The sequence below is a fragment of the Thamnophis sirtalis genome, unplaced genomic scaffold, assembly GCF_051295495.1.
Source record: "Thamnophis sirtalis isolate CommonGarterSnake01/CBP01778 unplaced genomic scaffold, rThaSir2_p1.2 scaffold_2, whole genome shotgun sequence".
In the NCBI taxonomy this organism is placed as follows: domain Eukaryota; kingdom Metazoa; phylum Chordata; class Lepidosauria; order Squamata; family Natricidae; genus Thamnophis; species Thamnophis sirtalis.
This window is the reverse complement of record NW_028261382.1, coordinates 128,069,516-128,091,528: the sequence shown is the minus strand read 5'-3', so window position 1 is coordinate 128,091,528 and position 22,013 is coordinate 128,069,516. Positions and strand designations below refer to the sequence as shown.

At 40.6% G+C, this 22,013-nt stretch overlaps 1 protein-coding gene across 1 annotated transcript in view; it reads right to left on the bottom strand.

The window, feature by feature from the left end:
* Window positions 1-21,592, bottom strand: part of MMP16 (matrix metallopeptidase 16) — a 149,092-nt gene extending 127,500 nt beyond the window's left edge. The window contains exon 1 of the mRNA XM_014072008.2: window positions 20,886-21,592. Coding sequence (XP_013927483.1) covers window positions 20,886-21,017 — 132 coding nt within the window. The 5' untranslated portion in view covers window positions 21,018-21,592. The remainder of the gene's footprint in view (window positions 1-20,885) is intronic.
* Between the last annotated feature and the right edge of the window lie 421 nt (window positions 21,593-22,013).

The following is a 22,013-nucleotide window of genomic DNA, read 5'->3' as shown; positions in this document are numbered from 1 at the left end:
TTATGCAGCAAAAGGGTATCTACCAGGGTATTAGTTGAGATCAATAGGTTGACCCTGTTAGAGCGGCGGAAGAATCAGTCAGAGGTAACCGTAAGTCAAACTGCTTTATTACAGGCAAGAACGAAGAACAGAGGTAGACCGGCACCCTTCCTCCGTCTGACAGCTTTTTATATATAGCTGACAGACGGATGAACAAATAGCCGCGCGTATGACAGCCCGGCAACTCGCAGACACGCCTGATTGATTAAGGCGTGCCTGATTGGTTAAGGCGTGCCTGATTGGTTAAGGCGCGCCTGGCTGCTGCCGAGCTGTCATTCATAAGTCCGAGGACCCAAAGCCAATGATTTAAGTGGATAGTATGGCATTACTCAGGACTGCCTACAGGGGAGGGTTCCAGCAGTCCCTACTGCTGGTTTGCTTGTGGATGCACCATCATGCCCGCGAACTTGGTACGCACTGCGCGTGCATGCACAAAGCAATTAAAATTATTCTGCACAAAACAAAACAAAAAGCAAGGTGGTGGCGCCTGTAACGGCACCTGGAGAACTGGCTCGGGGGTGCGGCAGGCCAGGGTCACTGACGGTTCTAGCAACCCAGACTACCAAACCATTACTTGTTCAACTGAAGCGGTCCGAACTGGTAGGAACCCATCACTTGCTGCCTAAGAAGGAGAGTTAGGGAAGGCACTTTTGTGTATTCTGTGCACACCCTCAGCCCTTCAAAATAGTCCATTAAAGTAGTGCAAATCATAAATATTAACTCAACCTTTATCGTAAGGTTACAGTAGCAGATGCTTGCAGGTCTAAAGGCACTTCTTTCTTCCTTGCCTTTACTTTCCAGAAAGCTAGGGAAGGTCCCTCTGAGATGTTTCCTCCTCCCCCTATTCTTCTGTAGACTGAAATGTCTCTTGCCTGACAATTACTCTGGCTGCAGCTCTTCCTACTGTCTCTCGAGACTATTCTCACAGCTGATTATATTGGCACACTTAATGGTTAGTATATGTGGTGAAATATTCCTCAAAAGCACTACTTCAAGCATAGGTACTGTGGTGATGCTCCATTTTTTAGTGAAATAGATTGGGCAAAGGAAAAAAATGAATTAATAGTTGCAGTGATAAAATATTCCATGAAAGAGGAGAGTAGTGTTGGTCAATTTTCCTTAACATTATTATGGGAGTAATGAATGATGGAAGAATTAGAAATGAAGTAGAATTGAGAGAATCTGGTATTTTCCCCAGGATAGCTTGCTAATGAAATATCTCCAATATCACCTCAATCAAAGATATAGCTTGAGGTGATAGTTGGGAATAAATGACTAAAAAAAGATACACATATTGTGCAAATTAATATGAAAATGGATACTATTGAAATGAATAAACAAATGTGCCCTTTCTTGGACTGGAGTTCTAATGGTTCTGGTGTACTGTCTATTACCTATTTACGTACGCTGCTTTCAAACAACACCCCAAAAATTGAAGCACCCTTTAAAAGTTTTGAATTCTTGGAGGCCACCAAAGATGCTTGTCTTCTTCTCTGAGTAGCAAGCACCATCCAGAGCACACACACACACACACACACACACACACACACACACACACACCACATTTAAATGAATACCAGATATGCCCGCAAGCTGCAGCCAAACCTTTGCCAAAGTGGCCATAATGGATAGCTAAGAGTCTTCAGAGTAAAGGGGTCATTTAGGTGACTCAGCCAAAACCGAGAGTAATTGTCCGTACTTTGTAATTTTTTTTGGTAGCAAACTGGCAGCCAAACTGGAAAGGTTTTATACTAAGGTGCTCTATATATGAGAGCAGAATGAACAATATATTATAATGTCCCAATGTAACATGTATCATTTATTTGTTATTTACATCCCTCTTTCCTTGAAGAAGTTTAGGGTTGGCTATCAACACAACTCCGCTGTCCAACTGTTCCATGCAACCATAATTTCTTAGAATGGTGTTTCTCAACTTTGACAGCTCTAAAATGGGTGGACGTCAATTCTCAGAATTCCCAAAGCAGTTGGAAATCTTGGGAGGGGAAGTCCATCCATCTTAAGGTTGCCATGGTGAGAAACAATGTCTTGGAAAAAGAATTAGACCACTTAAGTCCATGTGCATAGATATACCAAATAATCTCCCATCTGATGTCAGCAGGCCCAATTTTCACTCCCCCCTCCACCAGAATTTTCTGCCATAATCTCAGTAATGCAAAAGGAGTTAAATCTTTAAAAAGACTATATTTTTATATGTGGAATATGGATCATATTCTGAGTAAATATGAATCCAAGGAATAATTGAAAATAGCAGCACTTTTTATGAAATGAATGTTTTAATGTGTTTTAAATAAGCGCAGCCCTACTTAAAAGATTGTATCAAAATATTGGCATTCATCTCTTTAAAAAGAATGTATCTCTTAATATAGCTGTTCATTAAACTTGAAGTGAAAAATCAAAACATTCTATATTTCAACTCATTATTCCTTTCTATTCTTGTTCCAATCCATATGTGTTTTGAACAACATGAGATCAAAATGCACAAACAAACACACATACACACACACACACCTGCAATTCTAGAATATTGAAAGGTCATTCATTGGGTATTCTAGCTCCATGTCAGGCCTGCACTCCACTTGTGTTAACTTTCTGACATTTCATTCAGAGTAGTATATTCAATACAGAAAAAATCAATGCTGCTAAGTACTTCTGAATCATCTTTTAAAAGGACATTTTTTTCTTGTTCCAAATTCAGGTTAACTCAAAAAAAAATATTCATAGGGATGCTATAATTGCAACTATGTAACATATTTTGTCTGCTTGGGACTGTATGGTCATCTAGTGCAAAAGCCTATAAAGTGTTGGTGAACCTTTTCGGCACCGAGTGCTGAAACGGGAGTGCGTGCATGCGGAAGGGAGCACTGAAAACCGGAAGAGGAGCTTCCCAACATGCATGTGTTGGAGTGCCAGAAATCAGAAGGGTAGTTCCCTGGTGTGCATGCACACGCCGGGAAGCTGAGCTTCTGGTTTCAGGTGTGTGCATATGCACCAGTCACTTCAGGTTTCTGGTGTGCGTGCATGCACAAAGACCACGTGCACCGGAACCTGGAAGAGCAACAGGCAACCACTGGTGTGCCTGGAGAGATGGCTATGTATGCCACTTTCGACACATATGCCAAAGGTTTGCTCTCCTGGGCCTATAAGTTCCAATATAAGTAAACAGTTTTTGCATATAGAGAATATGCTGGATGACTTCCAAGGAAGCAATGGCAAACTGAAGAGGGCCCAGTGAAAGTAGGTTATAGAAGATGAACTGGTTTTACTGGACAAGATAGAGATAGGGTAAAATGTGAATCTAAAAATGACAAATTAAAAGAATGATATAGAAAAAAGATGTTACATTTTTTCCCCAGAACTTATTGAAGCCTGTTATTTTTAAGTTCACATTTAAATCAATTTTAGTCTTGCCAGTAAAACTTGTACCTTATCCATAACATCATCTATCAATAATGGCAGAGATCTTTAAAGGTAACTTCCAAGTCCATTGTTCCCAATTATTGGCCAATGCATCATTTGTTAACAGACTTTGCTGCAGTCCGCATTATAGGTCAAGCTTATATATTCTTCTTCTTTAACTATAGTCTTTATTTCTTTCTGACGCCTCTGGTGTCCATCCTTCAAAGTTCCATCTAATCATGCTTTCTTACAGATACAATAATAGGAATAATTGGGAAGACTTGAGAACATGAACAAAGGAAGAATTAATTTCCAAATGATATTAAATCCATGCAGACCCTAAGTCCAGTGGTGGGATTCAGCCGTTCGCACCACTTTGGGAGAACTGGTTGTTAAATTTCAGAGAAGTTTGGTGAACTGGATGTTGGAAGAAATAATTAGAGTAGAGAACCGGTTGTTAAATTATTTGAATCCCATCACTGCTTAAGCCCATTTATAACTTTCTAACAATCAAATTCTCTAGTCATGTTTTTGCTATTAATTCCAAAGAAACTGCATTAATCCTTAAACTCATATGTAAAAGTTCTTTTGTAAAACATTGAAAAAAATTCACCCATGCCATAAGAATGCCATAAGAGTTGTCATTCCATAGATTTGCAATTCTTCGAAAACAATGAAAATTAAAATCCAAAGTGATTAAGAAATGAGGATCAGTCAAACTTTACGTCCTTAAAGAATACATTACATACTATGGCACACTTTTAAGAAAATCCCTAACTACTAGTCACTCAACTCACAAGCAGATCACAAAAACATCAGATCCTGCTATCTACTCATGAGGAGCTGCTGTCCAAAAGTACTTATAGGCAATCTCACTATCTGTTCTCCTCCAGAGATTTCACTGTTCAGATCCACATCCAGTTTGCAATATCAGCTGTAACATCACTTTTACTTCTTCAGAGACAACTTCGATCCACCTGGTCCTCACTGGAAGCCTTATACTAACTAAACCAACTGTTCAACCTGTTCTTATGTTTTCAGATAAATTTCTTTAAACAGCTCTTCATCTACCTCGCAAATATGTGGATCCATTAAAGAGAAACTGCTAAAGGTGAAGTATGTTTTATCATCATAAAGTAATTAACCCAACTAAGCCCTAAATCCCCTCCTTAGACTTCAGCCAAAATCAGATTAAAAGCTTAATTCGATTAATTTTGTAAGGTTGAATTGCAATTATTTCTCTCAAGACATGGCTTTGTCATCGTTCTTGGGATCCCAGTGGTAGTATGGAGCCTGCTAGTTGGTTGCATTACTATTGTATAGATTGCACAGGTTTCCCCTGTCCAGTAGGTTCTCATTCCAGGGGCTCATATATGTTTCCTGGCTGAGGGAGCCAGTGGAAGACATTTTCATAGTGATGTGGCCAGCATGATTATATGCCTAGAAGCATGGAATGCCATTACCTTTCCACTGAAGTGGTACGTATTTTTCTATTTGAATTTGCATGCTTTCAAACTGCTGGGTGGGCAGGTGCTGTGGCAAGTAATGAGAGTTCACTCCCTTGCATAGGTTTTACATCTCGAACCTGGGCTGTCAGCTTTCTAGTTGACAAGCTCAGTGTCTTTAACCACAGAGCTATCACTCCCTCCATAGGTTGTACTCTCCTGCAAATTAACTGTTAAATTATTTTTCATCGGGTTTAGTGGCTTACATTTTAGTTGGCTATTTACATTGCTTTTGGGAGTTTTTTTTGTTTCTAATTGTATGAGTCACCCAGAATCACTGAATAAATAAATAAATAACACCACAAGATAGCTGGGTTTGTATAATATGCTTGTTCACACCAAACACATCACTTAGCCTGTCACTTTAATCAAGCCATCATGTCCATATCATAAATTGTGGTTATCCGTTGGTTAACCAACAACAAATGTGAAAATTTCTGAGCTCTGCCTCTGAGCTCTACTTCCGGAAAAAGGAGAGGGAAGTAAATAAACAAGTAGTCATTCCTAGTTTAATTATTTGTGTAGTCTGATCCTAACGTCTGTTTATAGAAATGCATATCCAAATCAGCCTCACAGTTCCAAAATGGTTGCAGATGAATACATCATACATGTTATTCAAGGTCTGACTTGTGTCTTACATTGGGATAGTTGTCAGGATAGCAGATTAACACTGAACCATCTGGTTGCAATTACACATAATAGGCTGTGGTGTGCGGTGGCTTCCCATGAAGCTAGAGGATCTTAACATGGAGCTACAGCTGAGCCAAGTCTTGAGGGCACGGGCCATACATTTTTAATATGAAAATCGTATCTGTTATTCCAAGAGCAGCTGTCCAAATACCTCTTCATTTAGAATTAGTAGTAAAAATATTTCTCCCTACAGGTTCCTACAGTTATTATCCATTCCTGTCCATTAGAATTCCTATTTGCCTCCAAGTATCAAGCACCAACACTCAGGAAAAGTTACCAATGTGTAAGCCCTCTGCAGGCTTTGCTTGGCCTATGTGCACCATTCTTGTGATCATTACTATCAAAGGAATTGCATTAAAAAGATAAAAATGAAAAAGCAACTGAAAGCTGTGCCAAGAAGTAGTATTTGCAAAGTTGCTTAATGAAACTGACTCTGTTAATCCTTGCAGAGGAAAGATGGGGAAACTATCAATTTACTAAAAGAAAGGGGGGGAAGGAAAAGGGAAATACTTAATAAACTAATCTGCCACTTTGCTTGCTTTTAAGATCCCTTTCAGTCTTAGAATAACTACTGATGTCACCTTGCTCCTCTCCATAGCTTTTCAGCAGGAGCCTGTTGCTATATTTTTCTCCAGCGGCACTAAATAATTCAGCTGGGTTTGATGCTTTGTGAACAGGCCAGATTACAGGCATCAGGCCAAGACTAAGGTCGCTATGGAGACATGCAAACAGTACCACCTTCCTTCCCTGGGCCATGAACATATGGCACATAACTGTAGCTGCATTACTATACCCATGTTAGCAATACAAGGGCTTTTAAGAAGAAGAGAAGAAAGGACACGGCTCGGTTACCATTGCCAATGAAAAAGTCCCTATTCTTCCAATAAACTATTTGTAAGATGTTGTACATTAGTGTCAATGCTGCTTTGAAAAGGGGGGGGGGGTAAAACACGCTAAGGGAATTCCTCTGGCACAAGTTTCCAAGACAGCCTTGTCAAGTAAATGTACCAGTCCTGCCAAACTTTCTGTAGAACAGCAGAGCTGAAATAGCAAAAACACACTGAGGAAATTCACAGCCTCACAAGGTATTTAATAAATATTTTGTCACAAAACTTTAGGAAATATTTCTAAGATGCTGAGCCATACCATTGTCAGCTTTTTTTTTACACATTCTTGAAAACACTCTAAACTCTTTAAGAAAACACTCTAGACTCTGGGAAAAAATCCAACCAAAACATTTTAGAAACCTGCACCTAGGTTGTCACCTTTCCCAAGGGGAAATGAAGTCAGCAATCATTTGCATGCTTTAATTGCTAGATGCTTAGCATGGCAGTTGCTGCTGCATCTTTTCTAAACTAGCCATGTCAGAGTAAAGGGACCAGAGGGGAAGAATGAAGCCAGGGGTTGCTAGACAAGCAACATAAAAGCATTTTTGCAACCACTCCTTTCTAGCAGTCTAATTCACGTCATCCATATGATTGAGGAACACAATGAAAAGACATGTATTCTTTAATTTAATTAAGGATCGTAACTAAAACTGGGATTGGATTTTGTTTTGCTTTGCTTTTGGTAAACTACATTGGTAATCATCCTGTAGATGTTTAGCACACTTGAAATAAAGTGGACAAATTTCACTTAATAACTGTCTTGCTTAACAGTTGGATGGTGGGATGAAGAAGCTTCTTGAATGAGAAGCAAAATGTCTTCAAAGAAAAACCAGAAAGTCCAGTTGCCTCTTGAAAAAGCACCTTTGGGACCACCAAGACCTGGATGACTGAGAATCTCCATAGACATTGCTACTAGCTATTCCAATATGCGTCTACGTTTTTATTGAGCTGTTTGGATCAGTCCAGCTTGAAAAAAATGGCAAATGGCCAAAATATCCTTCCCACAATCAACCTTCACACAGCCACCCAAGATTCTTTATGTAGCAATGTTACTCTTCTAGAAAGGGATTTTCTCTGTCTTCAAGAAATATTGAATAGGTCCCAGTAATCAAGAACCAGCCATCTCAACAAACTCCTGTCTCTTGTACATTCTCATCTCTGGTGGCTATGGATTAGAGGGTTAAGATTGTGTCTCTCAGACAGTGGCAGTATGACAGATTTTTTCAAGGTACTTTTGCTCTTGCAGATATTATGATTGTGCTATTTTTTAAAAAAATTAAACAGCCAGGTTTATAAAAAGTAGCATGTGATAATGTTTAAAGGAAATCTTTTAATATTTACTAAAAGTAATGGCTTTTAATAACAACTGGAATAAAACATGACAACAAAATAAATCTGTATTGATGCAGGTAATTGACAGAAAGAGTAATGATGTCAAAAATAAGATGTTTGTATTTTACTTAATTATGCTAATTTTGTTAACAAATCAAATTTCCATTATCTTCACTCTTTTTATATATTACTTCTACATACACAAACATACACGTCAGGGATGGGTTCCTGCCGGTTCTAACCTCTTCTATAGAAGAGGTTCCACAAATCTACAGTGCCATTCCAGAACCGGTTCCAGCTCCCTCCCCGCCCATCTGCACATCATCAAGATGAAGAGCAAGAGGAGGAATTCTGGGAGTTGAGTCCACAAGTGTTAAAGCTGTCAAGTTTGAACACCCCTGAGGTTTGTTTTTCTAAAGGGTTAGGGGTGCAAGGGTCTTGTTGACAGCTTTAAGACTTGCACACTTCAATGCCAGAGTTTCTGAGCCAACATTTTGGTTGCTAAGCAAGAGCATTGTTAAGTGAGTTTCACCACATTTTACAAGTTGGCCACACCCACCCAATCACATGGCCAGCAAACCACTCCCACCCAGTCACATGGCCAGCAAGCCACTCCCACAAAGCAGGCCACACCTACAGAAGAGGTTCTAAAAAAATTGAAACAAACCACTGATACACGTGTGTGTGTGCACACACACGTGTGTAGGTGGGGTGTGTGTGTACTGATACTGTCTCTCTCTGTCTCTCTCTATATGTATGTATGTATGTATGTATGTATGCATATGTATGTGTGTGTGTGTGTGTGTGTGTGTATATGAATGTGTGTCTGTGTACATATGAATGCATTTATAAATGTACTGGTAGGTATAATATTCATTGTATTTTGTCATTATCTTAATCTTGGTTATCACTCCAAACATGCTATGAAACTATGATATTTCCAATGATTCTGCTTGCAAAGCTATTTCCACTAATAGTGAGTTACTGTAATTTTGCATGCTGAATGATGAATATATTGTCTTTGAATTTTTTTTAAATGGTACATTTTAATATTTTTAATAAACAACCTAATTTTAAAAAAATGTTCTCCTCTTTGAAAACTTTCTCCTATTTGACAGAAGAGTTGTTCTCAAACAAATGATTCTAGATTCCTCTAAATTCTGTTTATTTTCACTGGACCATTTTAAAAGGATTTTGGCAAACAATTCAAACACATTATCAGCCCTGTGAAGGTGAGTGCTCTGATGCTCTTCTTTATAATAAGCTAGTTGATAATCAGGCGTTGCCCAGGTATTTACTTATAGGGTGAAAATGTCTGGACCAAATGCAATTTATAATGTGCTGTACTGTTGCACTGTACAGTAGAAGCCATTTTATGGCAGTACAGTAGAAGCCATTTGAAGGCACAACAGGTTGTATCTTAACAGAACACACACCCTGAGAAGTGTTAGGAGTATCTTATCCCCACAGTATTTTTTTCCAGAGAGTAACTCATCTGTATACCAAGTTTGGTTGAAAGTGCTCGATAGATAGATAGATAGATAGATAGATAGATAGATAGATAGATAGATAGATAGATAGATAGATAGATAGATAGATAGATAGATAGATATGATAGATAGATGATAGATAGATAGATAGATAGATAGATAGATAGATAGATAGATAGATAGATAGATAGATAGATAGATAGATAGATAATGTGACTATTGCTTTGTAATACAGTTTCTAACCCCTTCCTCCAAAATCATGATCATTGAGCCACCAATCCATTGAAATATTTAGAGGAATCTAGAACCATTTGTTTGAGCACAACGTTGCTATCAAATAGGAGAAAGTTTTCAAAAAGGATAATGTTTTTTTAACTTAGGTTGTTTAGTGACGATATTAAAATGTAACATTTAAGAAAATAATTCAAAAGCAATATATTCATCTTTCAGCATGCAAAATTACAATAACTCAGCGGAAATGTCCAATTCAGAACCAGTCTTAGAACAACTCTGCAAAATCTATCATCTTCAATGGCCATCAGTTTTTGTAAACTACTTTATTATATTGTCCCTCGTGTTCTCGTAAACCAGAATCTCATATGAGTTGTTTTGAGGAATGACTTTATTTGTTTGCTACAAAATGAGGTCCAACAAGTAATCTTTGATTATAAAAAGGAGCAAACAGCAATTCATTTTGTATCTTTCTTTTGAGTCCGTATCTGTTTTCCAACTTGTAAGTTAAAAAAATTAAGTTGCCCTGGAATTAATCCTCACCGAGGGCAATGATTTAGAAATAAATAAGCCTACCACATGGGAGTCCAGGTTGATTCAGCAAGTTATGAATGTGTTTAACAAATAAACAAGCATGTATCAAATTGTAAACGAGCTTTTAAAGATCCAAGCTGACAAGACCAGGATGCTCTAAATTTTTTAATAATTCTCAAAAGCATTCCTTCTGTGTCAGAAATAATAATTTTTAGTTTAAATTAGCATAGTTTCCCAGTTGCCTGTTTGCCCTTATTTTATAAATAATGAAGTATTTCATGAATATTTCACAAAAGCCTTTATTCTACTGCTTCTACTGTAAAAAGTTACTTAATAAAACTATTGTATCCCTACCCACAGGGCCAGCTTTAATCTAAGGCTGAGTAGGCTTTGGTTTACAGAGCCAAAATGTAGAGTTTGTCAATACCACCTCTTCTTCCAAATCATTCTCAGTCTAACCTGCATATTGATGGGAGATGGTATCATCAGTCAATGTAACCTTGCATTGGCACTGTCTACAAGTCCAAGTATGGCTATAATCTCTTAGAATTCTGTTCCAGAAAGCTACACACACAAGTCCCCAATAAATATTGAATTTGTTTTTTAAATAGAAAAACTACACCAAAAAATTAGCCTTGTACTAATCTTGCAGTCCTTTTTTACACATACATCTGCTTCTTGTTTTTTCCCAATCTTTCCCAAATCTAATAGCCTGAAATATATAATGAAACCTTTAATTATTTAATTTATTGTTATGATCAGGGGTGGGTTTCGGCTTCTTCTACTGCTGGTTCGATCAGGGATGCGCTGATCGAACATTATGTGCGCATGCACAGAAATAAAAAAAAATGCTTCTCCGCATATGCAGAAGCAAAAACCAAGATGGCAGTGCCTATGGCGCTGCCGATAGAACTGGTTTGGCCGCGTGTCCAGCAGAGTTACTACCTACTTGACTGAACTGGTCCAAACTGGTAGGAACCCACCTCTGGTTATGATGACTCCTGGTACCATAAAACTTGATAATCATTGAGATCACACAAAAATATTCTAGAAAATCTCTATGTCCAATTCCCTTCTATAAAGATTGCCCGAGTATTTATTTATAAGGGGAAAATGTCCAGACCAAATGTATTTGCTGTTGGATTTTTCCCTTTACCAGAGGGAGACTACTGGAGTACTGTGAAGCCGTTACCATGACAACTCCACTGCACTGTACAGTAGAAGCCATTTTACTGAAGTACAGTCTGTATTATAACAGACCATATGCCCCATGGGGGTGGTTAGGAGTGTCTTACCCCCAGTAAGTCATCTGTGTACCAAGTTTGGTTAAAAATGCTCAAGGCATTCCAGAGTTATGCTGGAACATACACATGGATACACACAGAGCCATTGATAGATAGATAGATAGATAGATAGATAGATAGATAGATAGATGGATGGATGGATGGATGGATGGATGGATGGATGGATGGATGGATGGATGGATGGATGGATGGATGGATGGATGGATGGATGATAGATAGATAGATATAAACTAGTTTCTTTCCATATTTTCCATATATTTATTATTGCCTTTCTCATTTGTTTTAATAAAGTAGCAATAGTAGCAATAGTTAGACTTATATACCGCTTCATAGGGCTTTAAGCCCTCTCTAAGCAGTTTACAGAGTGAGCATATTGCCCCCAACAACAATCTGGGTCCTCATTTTACCCACCTCGGAAGGATGGAAGGCTGAGTCAACCTTGAGCCTGGTGGGAGTTGAACAGCCGAACTGCTGAACTGCAGTCAGCTGAAGTAGCCTGCAGTGCTGCATTTAACCACTGCGCCACCTCGGCTTGGTAAGTCTGTTAATGATATTTCAATACTTCCAATCAAAAATAAAACTAGAAAATTACAAGATTGTTTTTTGAAAAAACACTTGTTATCCTAGAAATGGCAATTTGAACAACATAAAGAATTCCTCCCGCATGTACTCAGAATTAAATTGCCCTTAGTTGAATAATATTTATTTATAACAAACTGCTGCAACTTTTTCCCAGGTGAAATACTTTTCCACATAAAGTCTTTGAAAAGTACATTATTTTCAAAGAACTATGAAAAAGAACTAGACATCAAGTAGAGAAACAGAAAGGTCATATATAACAATTCAGTGACAGCAAACCACTAATTCCGAGGTTTGTTAACAGTAGAAAAATGAAGAGATCTGGAGGTATTGTTGAAAAGGGCATTCTACATTCTGTATTTCTCAGGTTTAGATTCTATCATGATTTATTTCATAATAGGCAATGTTTATTGTTATCTATTCCTTTTAATGCTAATGCTAATTTAATTAGTAATTTAATACAAGACTACCTTGACCTATGATCATAACTGAGCCCAAAATTTCATTTGCTAAGAACTTAGCTAACTGCTAAAACAGTTAAGTTGTCAAGCCATCATTTTACATTGGGCCTTCAGGCCTGCCGCATCTTCTAATGTGGGAAAATGGGAGGGGGGATTATACGGAGTATGGGAGCTAGGTAGTCTAAATAGCATTCCTTTCTCAGAGAGTCAAGGACAACTTGCCCTACACCTGGAGTGGTGTGACTGAGAGGCACCTCCAGTTGGGACAGTGCCTGATTGGACCATGTGATGCACATGTGGGTGCTCGGCAAGGACTTGGACTTTCACGGGTGGGGAAAACATGGAAACTTTCTGATTCGGGTTTTCCCAGATATGTTAATATGACAACTCTAATAAAATGGAACTTTGAGGAAACTCAAGCCTCGGAGTTTTCTTTTCTGCGGGTGAACCCTGACATAAGTGAGTTTTACCCCATTTTACAACCTTTCTTACCACAGTTGGTAAGTGAATCACTGCAGTTTTTATGTTAGTAACACACTTATTAAACTAATCTGGCTTCCCCATTGACTTTGCTTGTCAGCTTACAAAAGGTGATCACATGACCCCTAAACACTGCAACTAACACAAATATGAGTCAGTTGCCAAGCATCTGAATTTTGACGATGCGACCACGGGGATCCTGCAGTGGGGGAAATGGTCATAAGTCACTTTTTCAGTGCCATTGTAACTTTGAACAGTAAATGAACTGTTGTAAGTCAAGGACTACATGTAGTAATAAAAACGTCTCTGGATCCTTTCCACCTTGTGTTAGTCAAGGATGTATAGACAAAAACTGAGTGAAATAAATTGGCATTAGAAAATATAAACCAGGTTTCAACTAGACTCATTTAAAATTGGAAAATTTTGGTCACCTCAAAAATTACCTTCTAGGCAGGGGTGAAATCCAGCAGGTTCTGGAAAACCGGTAGTGGAAATTTTGAGTACTTCGGACATCAGGCAAATGCCACCTCTGGCTGGGCCCAGAGTGGGGTGGGAATTGAGATTTTGCAGTATCCTTCCCCGCCACGCCCACCAAGCCACGCACACCAAGCCACACCAAGCCCACCAAGCCCACCAAGTCACACTGATAGAACTGGTAGTAAAAAAACTTTGAATTTCACCACTGCCCTAGATTTTACAGGCTTAACATAGCCAAAGTTTTCCATTTTCAATTATTTCTGCATTCCAGAGAATACGCCATCTATCTTCTATTCTCACAACTTCCAGATGTGATAGGAATGGGTATTATCTTCCAAAACATTTTAAGTACCATGTTTCCCTGAAATTACGACATGTCCTGATAATAAGACCATGCCATATTTTTCCTGTGTGCAAAAATAAATGCCCTCTTCCAATAATAAACCCCCTGGACAACCTGCCTCCAGCCAGGCAGAGCGCCACTCACCAACCTAGTGATATCCTGAAGGCACAAAGCCGCAGGAGCCAGGGGGAGAAGCGGCAAAGGCACTCACATTGATTGAAGCCTTTGGGATACGGCTAGGTTGGTGGGTGGAGCTGTGCCCAGCTGGAGAGGGAGGTTGCCGGGCAGCTGCTCCCACAAACAGTTGCCAGCAATGCCCCTTTCTAGCCGGGCAGAGCCCCACTCACTGACCCAGTAATATCCCAAAGGCACTAAGCCGTGTGGCGCTCTGTCCAACTGGAAAGAGAAGTTGCACAATCACTTGTTCTGCCTCGAGCTCATGTGCCTCCCTGCCTCACCATGCCCAACTCTCCCTGCAGGGCTGGGTCAGGGTGCCGCCACCCCGCTGCCGCCATACTCCGAGCATAACCGGCTTCCAAACTCTAGAGATCCGCTGCCGAGTCTTCTCTGGGACTATGCTCTATGGTTGTGGGCTGGCCGTCTTCCCATGTTTTACAGCCCCCTCTAAGCGGTTTACAGAGTCAGCATATTGCCCCAACAATTTTGGGTCCTCATTTTACCCACTTTGGAAGGATGGAAGGCTGAGTCAATGTTAAGCCTGGTGAGATTTGAACTGCCAAATTGCATTAACACTTTGAGAACAACCTCTTTCAGATGTTTTACACAGCTATAATAGCTTCATTCGCATTATTCTGATTTTTAGAACTTGTACCTCATAGACATGGTTTCTTGTACTTATAATGTTCTGGTAAAAGCAAAAGTATTGCAAGTAACTGATCATATCATCTCTTGTATTCCACAGGATTCATCTCTACCCAAAAATATTGTATTAAAATTTATTTCTTTAAAGTCATGAATTGTTAACAAGCTAGTAACCATTCTGGATTTATTTGCAATCTTGTGAAATAAACCAGCAACTTCAATATATTATTTTAGCATTAACAAGAGAACAGAGAACTGAAGGAAACTGTCAATACTAGTTCAGACCATTGCTCCGCTAATCCACTCATCCCAGCATTTTCAACACTGAATATCTGAAGCTTCTGAAACTGCTGGAAGAACTTTTTCCAACTGTACCCAGAGATGCCAACTATTGAATCTAAAATCTTCTGCATTCTAAGCATACTCACTTCTGCTGAATTATTCATGAACAGCAGAGGTAAAGTATATTTTTTAAAAGAACAAGATATACTGATCTATAACAACAAACACAGATACGTTCCTGAATATTTGGGGCAATGTTAAAACCATTAATTACTTCTTCAACTGACATGGGACTCTTGGCCTTCTTTGCTCTAATAGAGTAATGCAGTTAGAAATTTCAGTCTACTGTGTGATATTAGGTCTCATGCTATTGCAGTTATATTCAGCCAGGCAGGTTGAACAAAACAAAAGAATGAAATAAAAAAATGGAAAAAAAACAGAAAAAAATGAAATAAACCTCCAAATATACTTTGATCAGTGTTTAATCAGCCAGCTGATAGCAGAGTTAATGCAAAATGGGAAAACAATACCATAAGTCTAAAGTAAGCAGAAGTTTGTTGCCTCTTTGACACCCCATGTGGCTGCCACAGTATGTGCACAAAACAGATTTGCTGCTTTAGAGCTAATGCTTCTAAATAAATGGAGATACATTTGTGGGCAAGAAAACTTAACAGTTCGATACTTATAATATTAGATGATAACCAATATCAAGGCAGCTACATTGGTTTACAAAACTTCCACGGTGTTAGTGGGATCTATTTAGGAGTTTATTTAAATTCCTTCCAGTTAAATGCCACTCTGTTTGTGGTTTTATCTGTAGTTTATCTGGCAATTTGGAGACATCTGTCCTTTTAAATATCTCAGTGATTGCCTGGCTCCCATAAATATTTATATTCTTTGGGGTCTTATTTAGCTGTATATAAAGTTGCTTTACAGACTGGGATGAGAGGCATAGTAAATAAATAAATAAATAAATAAATAAATAAATAAATAAATAAATAAATAAATAAATAAATAAATAAACAAACAAACAAACAAACAAACAAACTCAGATAAGATTCAAAAAGAAACATACTGAATGTTTCATGTTGATTAATCCTACAAAGAAGATTTCTAGGTAGATTAAAATTCAATAGCAATAACACTTAGACTTATATACTGCTTTACAGAGCTTTACAGCCCTCTCTAAGCGGTTTACAGAGTCCGTATATTATCCCCAACAATCTGGGTCCTCATTTTACCCACCTCAGAAAGATGGAAGGCTGAGTCAACCTTGAGCCTGGTGAGAGTTGAACTGCCAAATTGCAGTCAGCTGGCAGTCAGCAGAAGTAACCTACAGTACTGCACTCTAACCACTATTCTCGACTTACAACCGCAATTGATTTATTTTGCTAATTGAGAAATTTTTTAAATGAGTTTTGCCCCATTCTACGACTTTTTTCTTGCCACATTTATTAAGTGAATCACTGCAGTTGTTGAATTAGTAAACAGTTAAGTGAATCTGGCTTTGCTTGTCAGAAAGTCACAAAATTATATGACTCTGGGACACTGCAACCATCATAAATATAAACCAGTTGTCGAGGATCCAAATGTAAATCACATGACCATGGAGAGGCTGCAATGGTCGTAAGCATGAAAAATAGCCATAAGTCATTTTTTTCAGTGCCATTGTAAATTCGAATGGTCACTTAATGAATTATTAAGTCGAGGGCTACCAGTACTACCAAAATGAACAAGGTTTGGTTTGTAAGAGTAAAAGAATAGGCTTATATATCACTAAGGTCAAGTCACAGAAGATTCCTTCTCTGAATCTTCAGGAATCAGTTCATCAAATCTCATCCAATTCCAGGGTATCTGGGTAGCAAAGGGGTATGGGTGGGGCAGGGGTGGGTTTCAACCGGTTCGCGGCGGTCCCTGCGAACCGGTTGGTTGGTGAACCCGGAAGTAAGTAACTTCCGGGAACGGCGAAGGGCGCGCCCGCCCGCCCGTGGTCCTTACCCGGTTTTGATGAGTTCTGCGCTTCTACGCATGCGCAGGACGCATACAGCACCTGCACGATCCTCCAGGAGCAGCTGGAGCATCGTGCAGACGCTAGTACGCATGCGTGCACCGTGCGCGTGCACAAGGACGCCGCCGGCCCCATTCCAACCGAACCGGTTGGAACGGGGCGAGAAACCCACCCCTGGGGTGGGGGTAGGGGAGGACTGCAAAGAAAACAGTAATATGTAACCCTCTTTCAGCCTTCCCTGCCAATACTATGTTTGCTTCCCATGACATAGAAATTTAAATGATATGTGTTACATAGTGGCTCAGTGGCTCAGTGGCTAAGACGCTGAGTGTGTTGATCAGAAAGATCGGCAGTTTGATGGTTCGAATCCCTCGCACCATGTAATGGAGTGATCTCCGATTACTTGTCCCATCTTCTGCCAACCTAGCCGTTTGAAAGCTTATAAAAATGCAAGTAGAAAAATGGGGAACATTTTGGTGGGAAGGTAACAGCGTTCCGTGCACCTTTGGCATTTAGTCATGCCAGCCACATGACCACGGAATTGTCATCAGACAGCACTGGCTCTTTGGCTTAGAAACAGAGATGAGCACCGCTCCCTAGAGTCAGGAACGACTAGCACGTATGTGTGAGGGAAACTTTTACCTTTACCATACATACAATTTCTGATGTCTTTTCTTAAAGTTGTATGAAAACTGTGTAGCTTACAAAATGTCAAACGATGTGCCATGCACGTGCAGTTTCAGTATTTTTAAGTACTGCAGAAAAGTTCAAGCATCGGTATAAATAGACTTAGACCAAAGACTGGCCACAATGAGATTAAAATGCATTTATCTATGCTATGTCTTCAGCAGCCAGAATGCCAACCCCAAAGGATTTCAGTGGATAGCAATCCTCTCATTTTTGTATTAACTTAAATTGCTTCTGGAACAAAACTTGCTGTGCTCAAGTATGGATGGTTTTTAAGTAATTTACTGTCCTTGGTAAGTGTTTTATGGGTCTGGTGCTGACACAGAGAAATACATGGCACAGAGTCACCATAACACTGCCAAGTTCTTAGCCTCACATTCCCTTTGCCATTGTGACATAGCAGCTCCAGTTTATGACAAATTGCTACTGAAAAACTCTCAGTCTTACTGAAGCATAAATGAAAATTAATGTTCTTGCAGCACAGTAACAGAAACCAGGCAGAAGATGGCTAAAACATCCCTCTCTGCTCTAACAGAAAAACAGGGAGATTAAAATCTGAGTAAATCCCAACCAAGTGGTCCCTAGGAGGTTCTCGTAGTACAGGCAGTCCTCAACATATGACCACAATTGAGCCCCAAATTTATGTTGCTAAGTGAGGCATTGGTTTTGCCCCATTTTATGACTTTTCTTGCCACATTTGTTACATGAATCGCTGCAGTTGTTAAGTTAGCAATACAGTTGTTAAGTGACTCTGGCTTCCCCACTGACTTTGCTTGCCAAGAAGGTTGCAAAAGGTGATCACGTGGGCATGTGAGCCCAGGACACTGCAACCGTCATAAATGTGAGTCAATTGCCAAGCATCTGAATTTTGAACACATGTTCCTGGGGATGCTACAAAGGTCTTAAGTGTGAAAAACATTCATAAGTCACTTTTTTCAGTGCCGTTGTGACTTTGAATGGTCACTAAGCAAAACGTTGACTATCTATACTGACATCTAGGAATTGGAAATGTCTTCCATATCTGCATTGCTTTATTGTATTACTGATAGTATTGTCCCAAAGGTGATTCTTTTTTCCAGGGGCAACTGGACTTTCTGGTTTTCCTTTGAAGATGTTTTGCTTCTCATCCAAGAAGCTTCTTCAGCTCCGAAGAAAAACCAGAAAGCCCCTTGGGAAAAAAAAATCCACCTTTGGCCCAACCATGTCCTGGTTGACTGAGAATCTCCATAGACATTTACTGATATCACTATGCAAACATCCACAAATATTAGTTAGGCTTACTGTTTGAGGTTTATGAATTCTGAATTTCATGTATACACAATTATGTATAGTAGAGTATGCCACTATTAAGCAAAGTACAGACAGGAAACTTTTCCAACTTTACTTCTTTTTGCCCTCTAGCCCAATGTTGACTTTTCTCCCTTTCCTTCTCATTGATTATACTGACTTCTTCCTATGTTCCAAACAGATTAAACTACTTTCACTCCCCATGTCCTAGCACCATCTGCTGCTGGCCTATTTCCTGCAGAGCAGGCTGTTGGCCAGCAACTCCAATAGTAAGAGAGAAAACGTCTACATCAAGTCCTTATTGGGAGTCTCTCCCCCCACCCCCCAGTGCCCCGAACTCTTCTGTGCTCCTTATTGGAAGAATAAGAGTAAAGAAAAGCATCAAGGGGAAGTTTGGCTAACTAGTGTCAATCCTGATAATGGTTAGTGCAGTTAGACCAAGAGTGGTATCCTCCACTGTAAGACATTTAGAAAGATGCATTTTCTGTTCCCAATGGTTTACTGCTTAACCTTATGAGATCATATTAGAATGGATGGGGAAGAAAGGGGAAAACAACCAATGCAAAAAAAAAAAAAAACCCAGTGCCAGTAAGCTTATAAGAAAATATAATCAAAACAATCAAGACATATCATTAAATATCATAACGAAGATCAGGAACTGAAGAAACAACATATACCTTACTTTACAAAATAGGTACTTTACAAAATAGAGTTGATTATAAATGGTTAAAAAAAGTTCATTGTATGTGACTGCATTGTCCTTTTTTTTTTTTTAGAAAGTATGAGGTTGTGAAAGCTAAAGCAATAAGGGTGGGAATAGACATCAGATATGGAAAAGAGTAATCTTAGGTTTTAAAGTGCTTTGGGGTCAAAATGTAAGTAATTGTGGGTATGAAATGTGAAACACAGTGCGTCTCAGACAGAAATAGAGGCTATGAAGGATGTGAAGCCTCCTTGAACTTCTCTGCCAAGAACAGTTGCTAGAAAAGATGAAAGATGTCCTTAAAACAGTAGGAACCAGAGGGATTGAGTCAATACAGAACCATCACATATAATTTAGCTAGTTGCCACTGGAAATGGATGCAACTTCAGGGGAGATCAGGTGAAAATGTTTTATACTTAATTGTGCAAGCTAAATATCAAAATAAGGAAGGGAAGGGAGACAGAAACCACGTTAAATTAACGAGGGATGAAAATCTAAAGCAAATGAAGCCTATATTGTGCATTAGAAATCATTCTCCAGAGCTAAGGGGTTTCTCTTTTGAAAAGACTTGCAATATAAAATCCTGGTCCAATAGAAACCACAACCAAATCAAAAAATCTTAACACTAGGGCTGAGAAGGCAAAACACCGCTTGGGGAGGGGGTGGGTGGAAGTGGAAACAACACCCACAACAAATCTACTCTGCATCTGGTTTACCTTTACACGTTTTAGCTAACTCCACCTCTTCTATTTCCAAGTTTGCAGTTGCCGGAAAGAAAAAGGGTTGTTTCAGCCCAAGTTTAGCCACCACAGGCAGTGACAAAAGGAGCCTGTCTCGACTGAAACAATGGCAATTTCCTCTCCAGCTTGTTCACACTCGACCGTTTGTCTTTCTTTCTTTTTTTTTCTTTTCTTTTCTTTTTTTTTTGCAAAGAGGCAGTCGGAGGGAGAGTCAGCAATATGAAATCCCCGATTCCTTTATGGACTCCGATCGCGACGAGCCCAGTGACGGACGTCTACCGGTCCCTTACGCCGCCGCCGCCAGTCAAGTCGGCTGCGCCCGAGTGAGCGCGCCGTTTCCCACTCCCACCTCGCCGGGCACAATAGTGCGCTTAGAGCGCGCCCGGCATCCCGGCTCTCTGCCGCCGGGGATAACGGGATCGCCTAGCTGAGTAAAGGAGCTCGGAGACGGGAAACTCTCAGGGAGAAGGAGAAGAGTCCTTGCTTCTCCGTCTCTTGGAAGCCAGGGCTTGGATTAGCACGTTTGCACCGAAGCTACGCACGCAGCAACGCCGGAAGAAAGGAAACACATGCAGGCACATCCTTACCTCTACATTAAAATACTGCTCTGCTCGGCATCCGGTGGCACATAAAATCCAAAGCAAGGCTTGCAAGAAGAGGAGCCTGGACTGATGCACGATATCCCCCCGACTTGCAGTGCTGAAGGCGAGTAAGACCATAGTGGACTATGTGCTTCAATGGAGAAGGAAGAGAGAAAGCTCCTTTTTTCCAGCCGCGGCTTTCTCACTCCCCCTCCTCCTCTTTCCCCCCTCTCGGAGACCCAAACAAAAACAGAACGCGCACACGCGACGTTTTGTTGTGCTAAAAAAGAATGATGATAATAGAGCCCAAAGCTGGCGAGGAACGGTTGGATGCAGGTTCACCCACAAAGGTGGGAATATGGGGGGGGGGAGGAGGAGGAGGAGAAGGGGGACTCGTCCCTTCAACTTCCAAGCGCGGAGTGGCGGCAGCCCTTTAATAGGGTCAGCTCTCCTTCATCTTCTTCGCTTGTCCCGTCTGGGCGCGCAAGCCGAGGTGCGGCTCCTGCGAGACGCCTGGTTCGCCCAGCGGCAGCAGCCGCCGCCGCCGCTCCGATGTGTGTGTGAGTGTGTGTTGTGTTGTCTTTTTTCCTGCTGCTGTTGCTCCTCCTTTTTCTGCTGCCGCCGAGGCCTTGGATGCTGGGCCGCCACTTCCTTGCGCTCCAGCCTCTCCGCTTCTGGTGCTTTTTCCTTGTCTCCTCCACTCGAGAATGTACATCTGCAGATCTCGGTAACTCCTCCTCTCGAGTCAGCCTCCTCGGAGAAATCTTAAAGGAGACTGCCCTTAAAAGCTCCTCCTGGATCCCAACAGGAAGGAGAGGAGGGGTCGCCGGCGTGGGGATGGCAGAGTCTCCTCTCCAACCAAGCCCAGCCCGGCCCGGCCCGGCCCTGACCAGAGGGGGAGGGGGAAGAAAGGTGGCTGGCGCGCAGGCTTGAGCGCGCTGGAAGGGAGTGAGCTGCCGGTCCGTGTCTCCTAAAATACCCACGTCCTGTCCCGATTCGGAGCCAGGGCGAAAGAAGGGGTCCCCAGGGTTGGCGCACGCATGAGCGCTCTTCCTCCCAGGAATAAACAAACCTCAGACCTTCGTGTCCACCGCTGCCTGTCTGGGCTGCCACGCGCATTTCTTTCCACAAAAG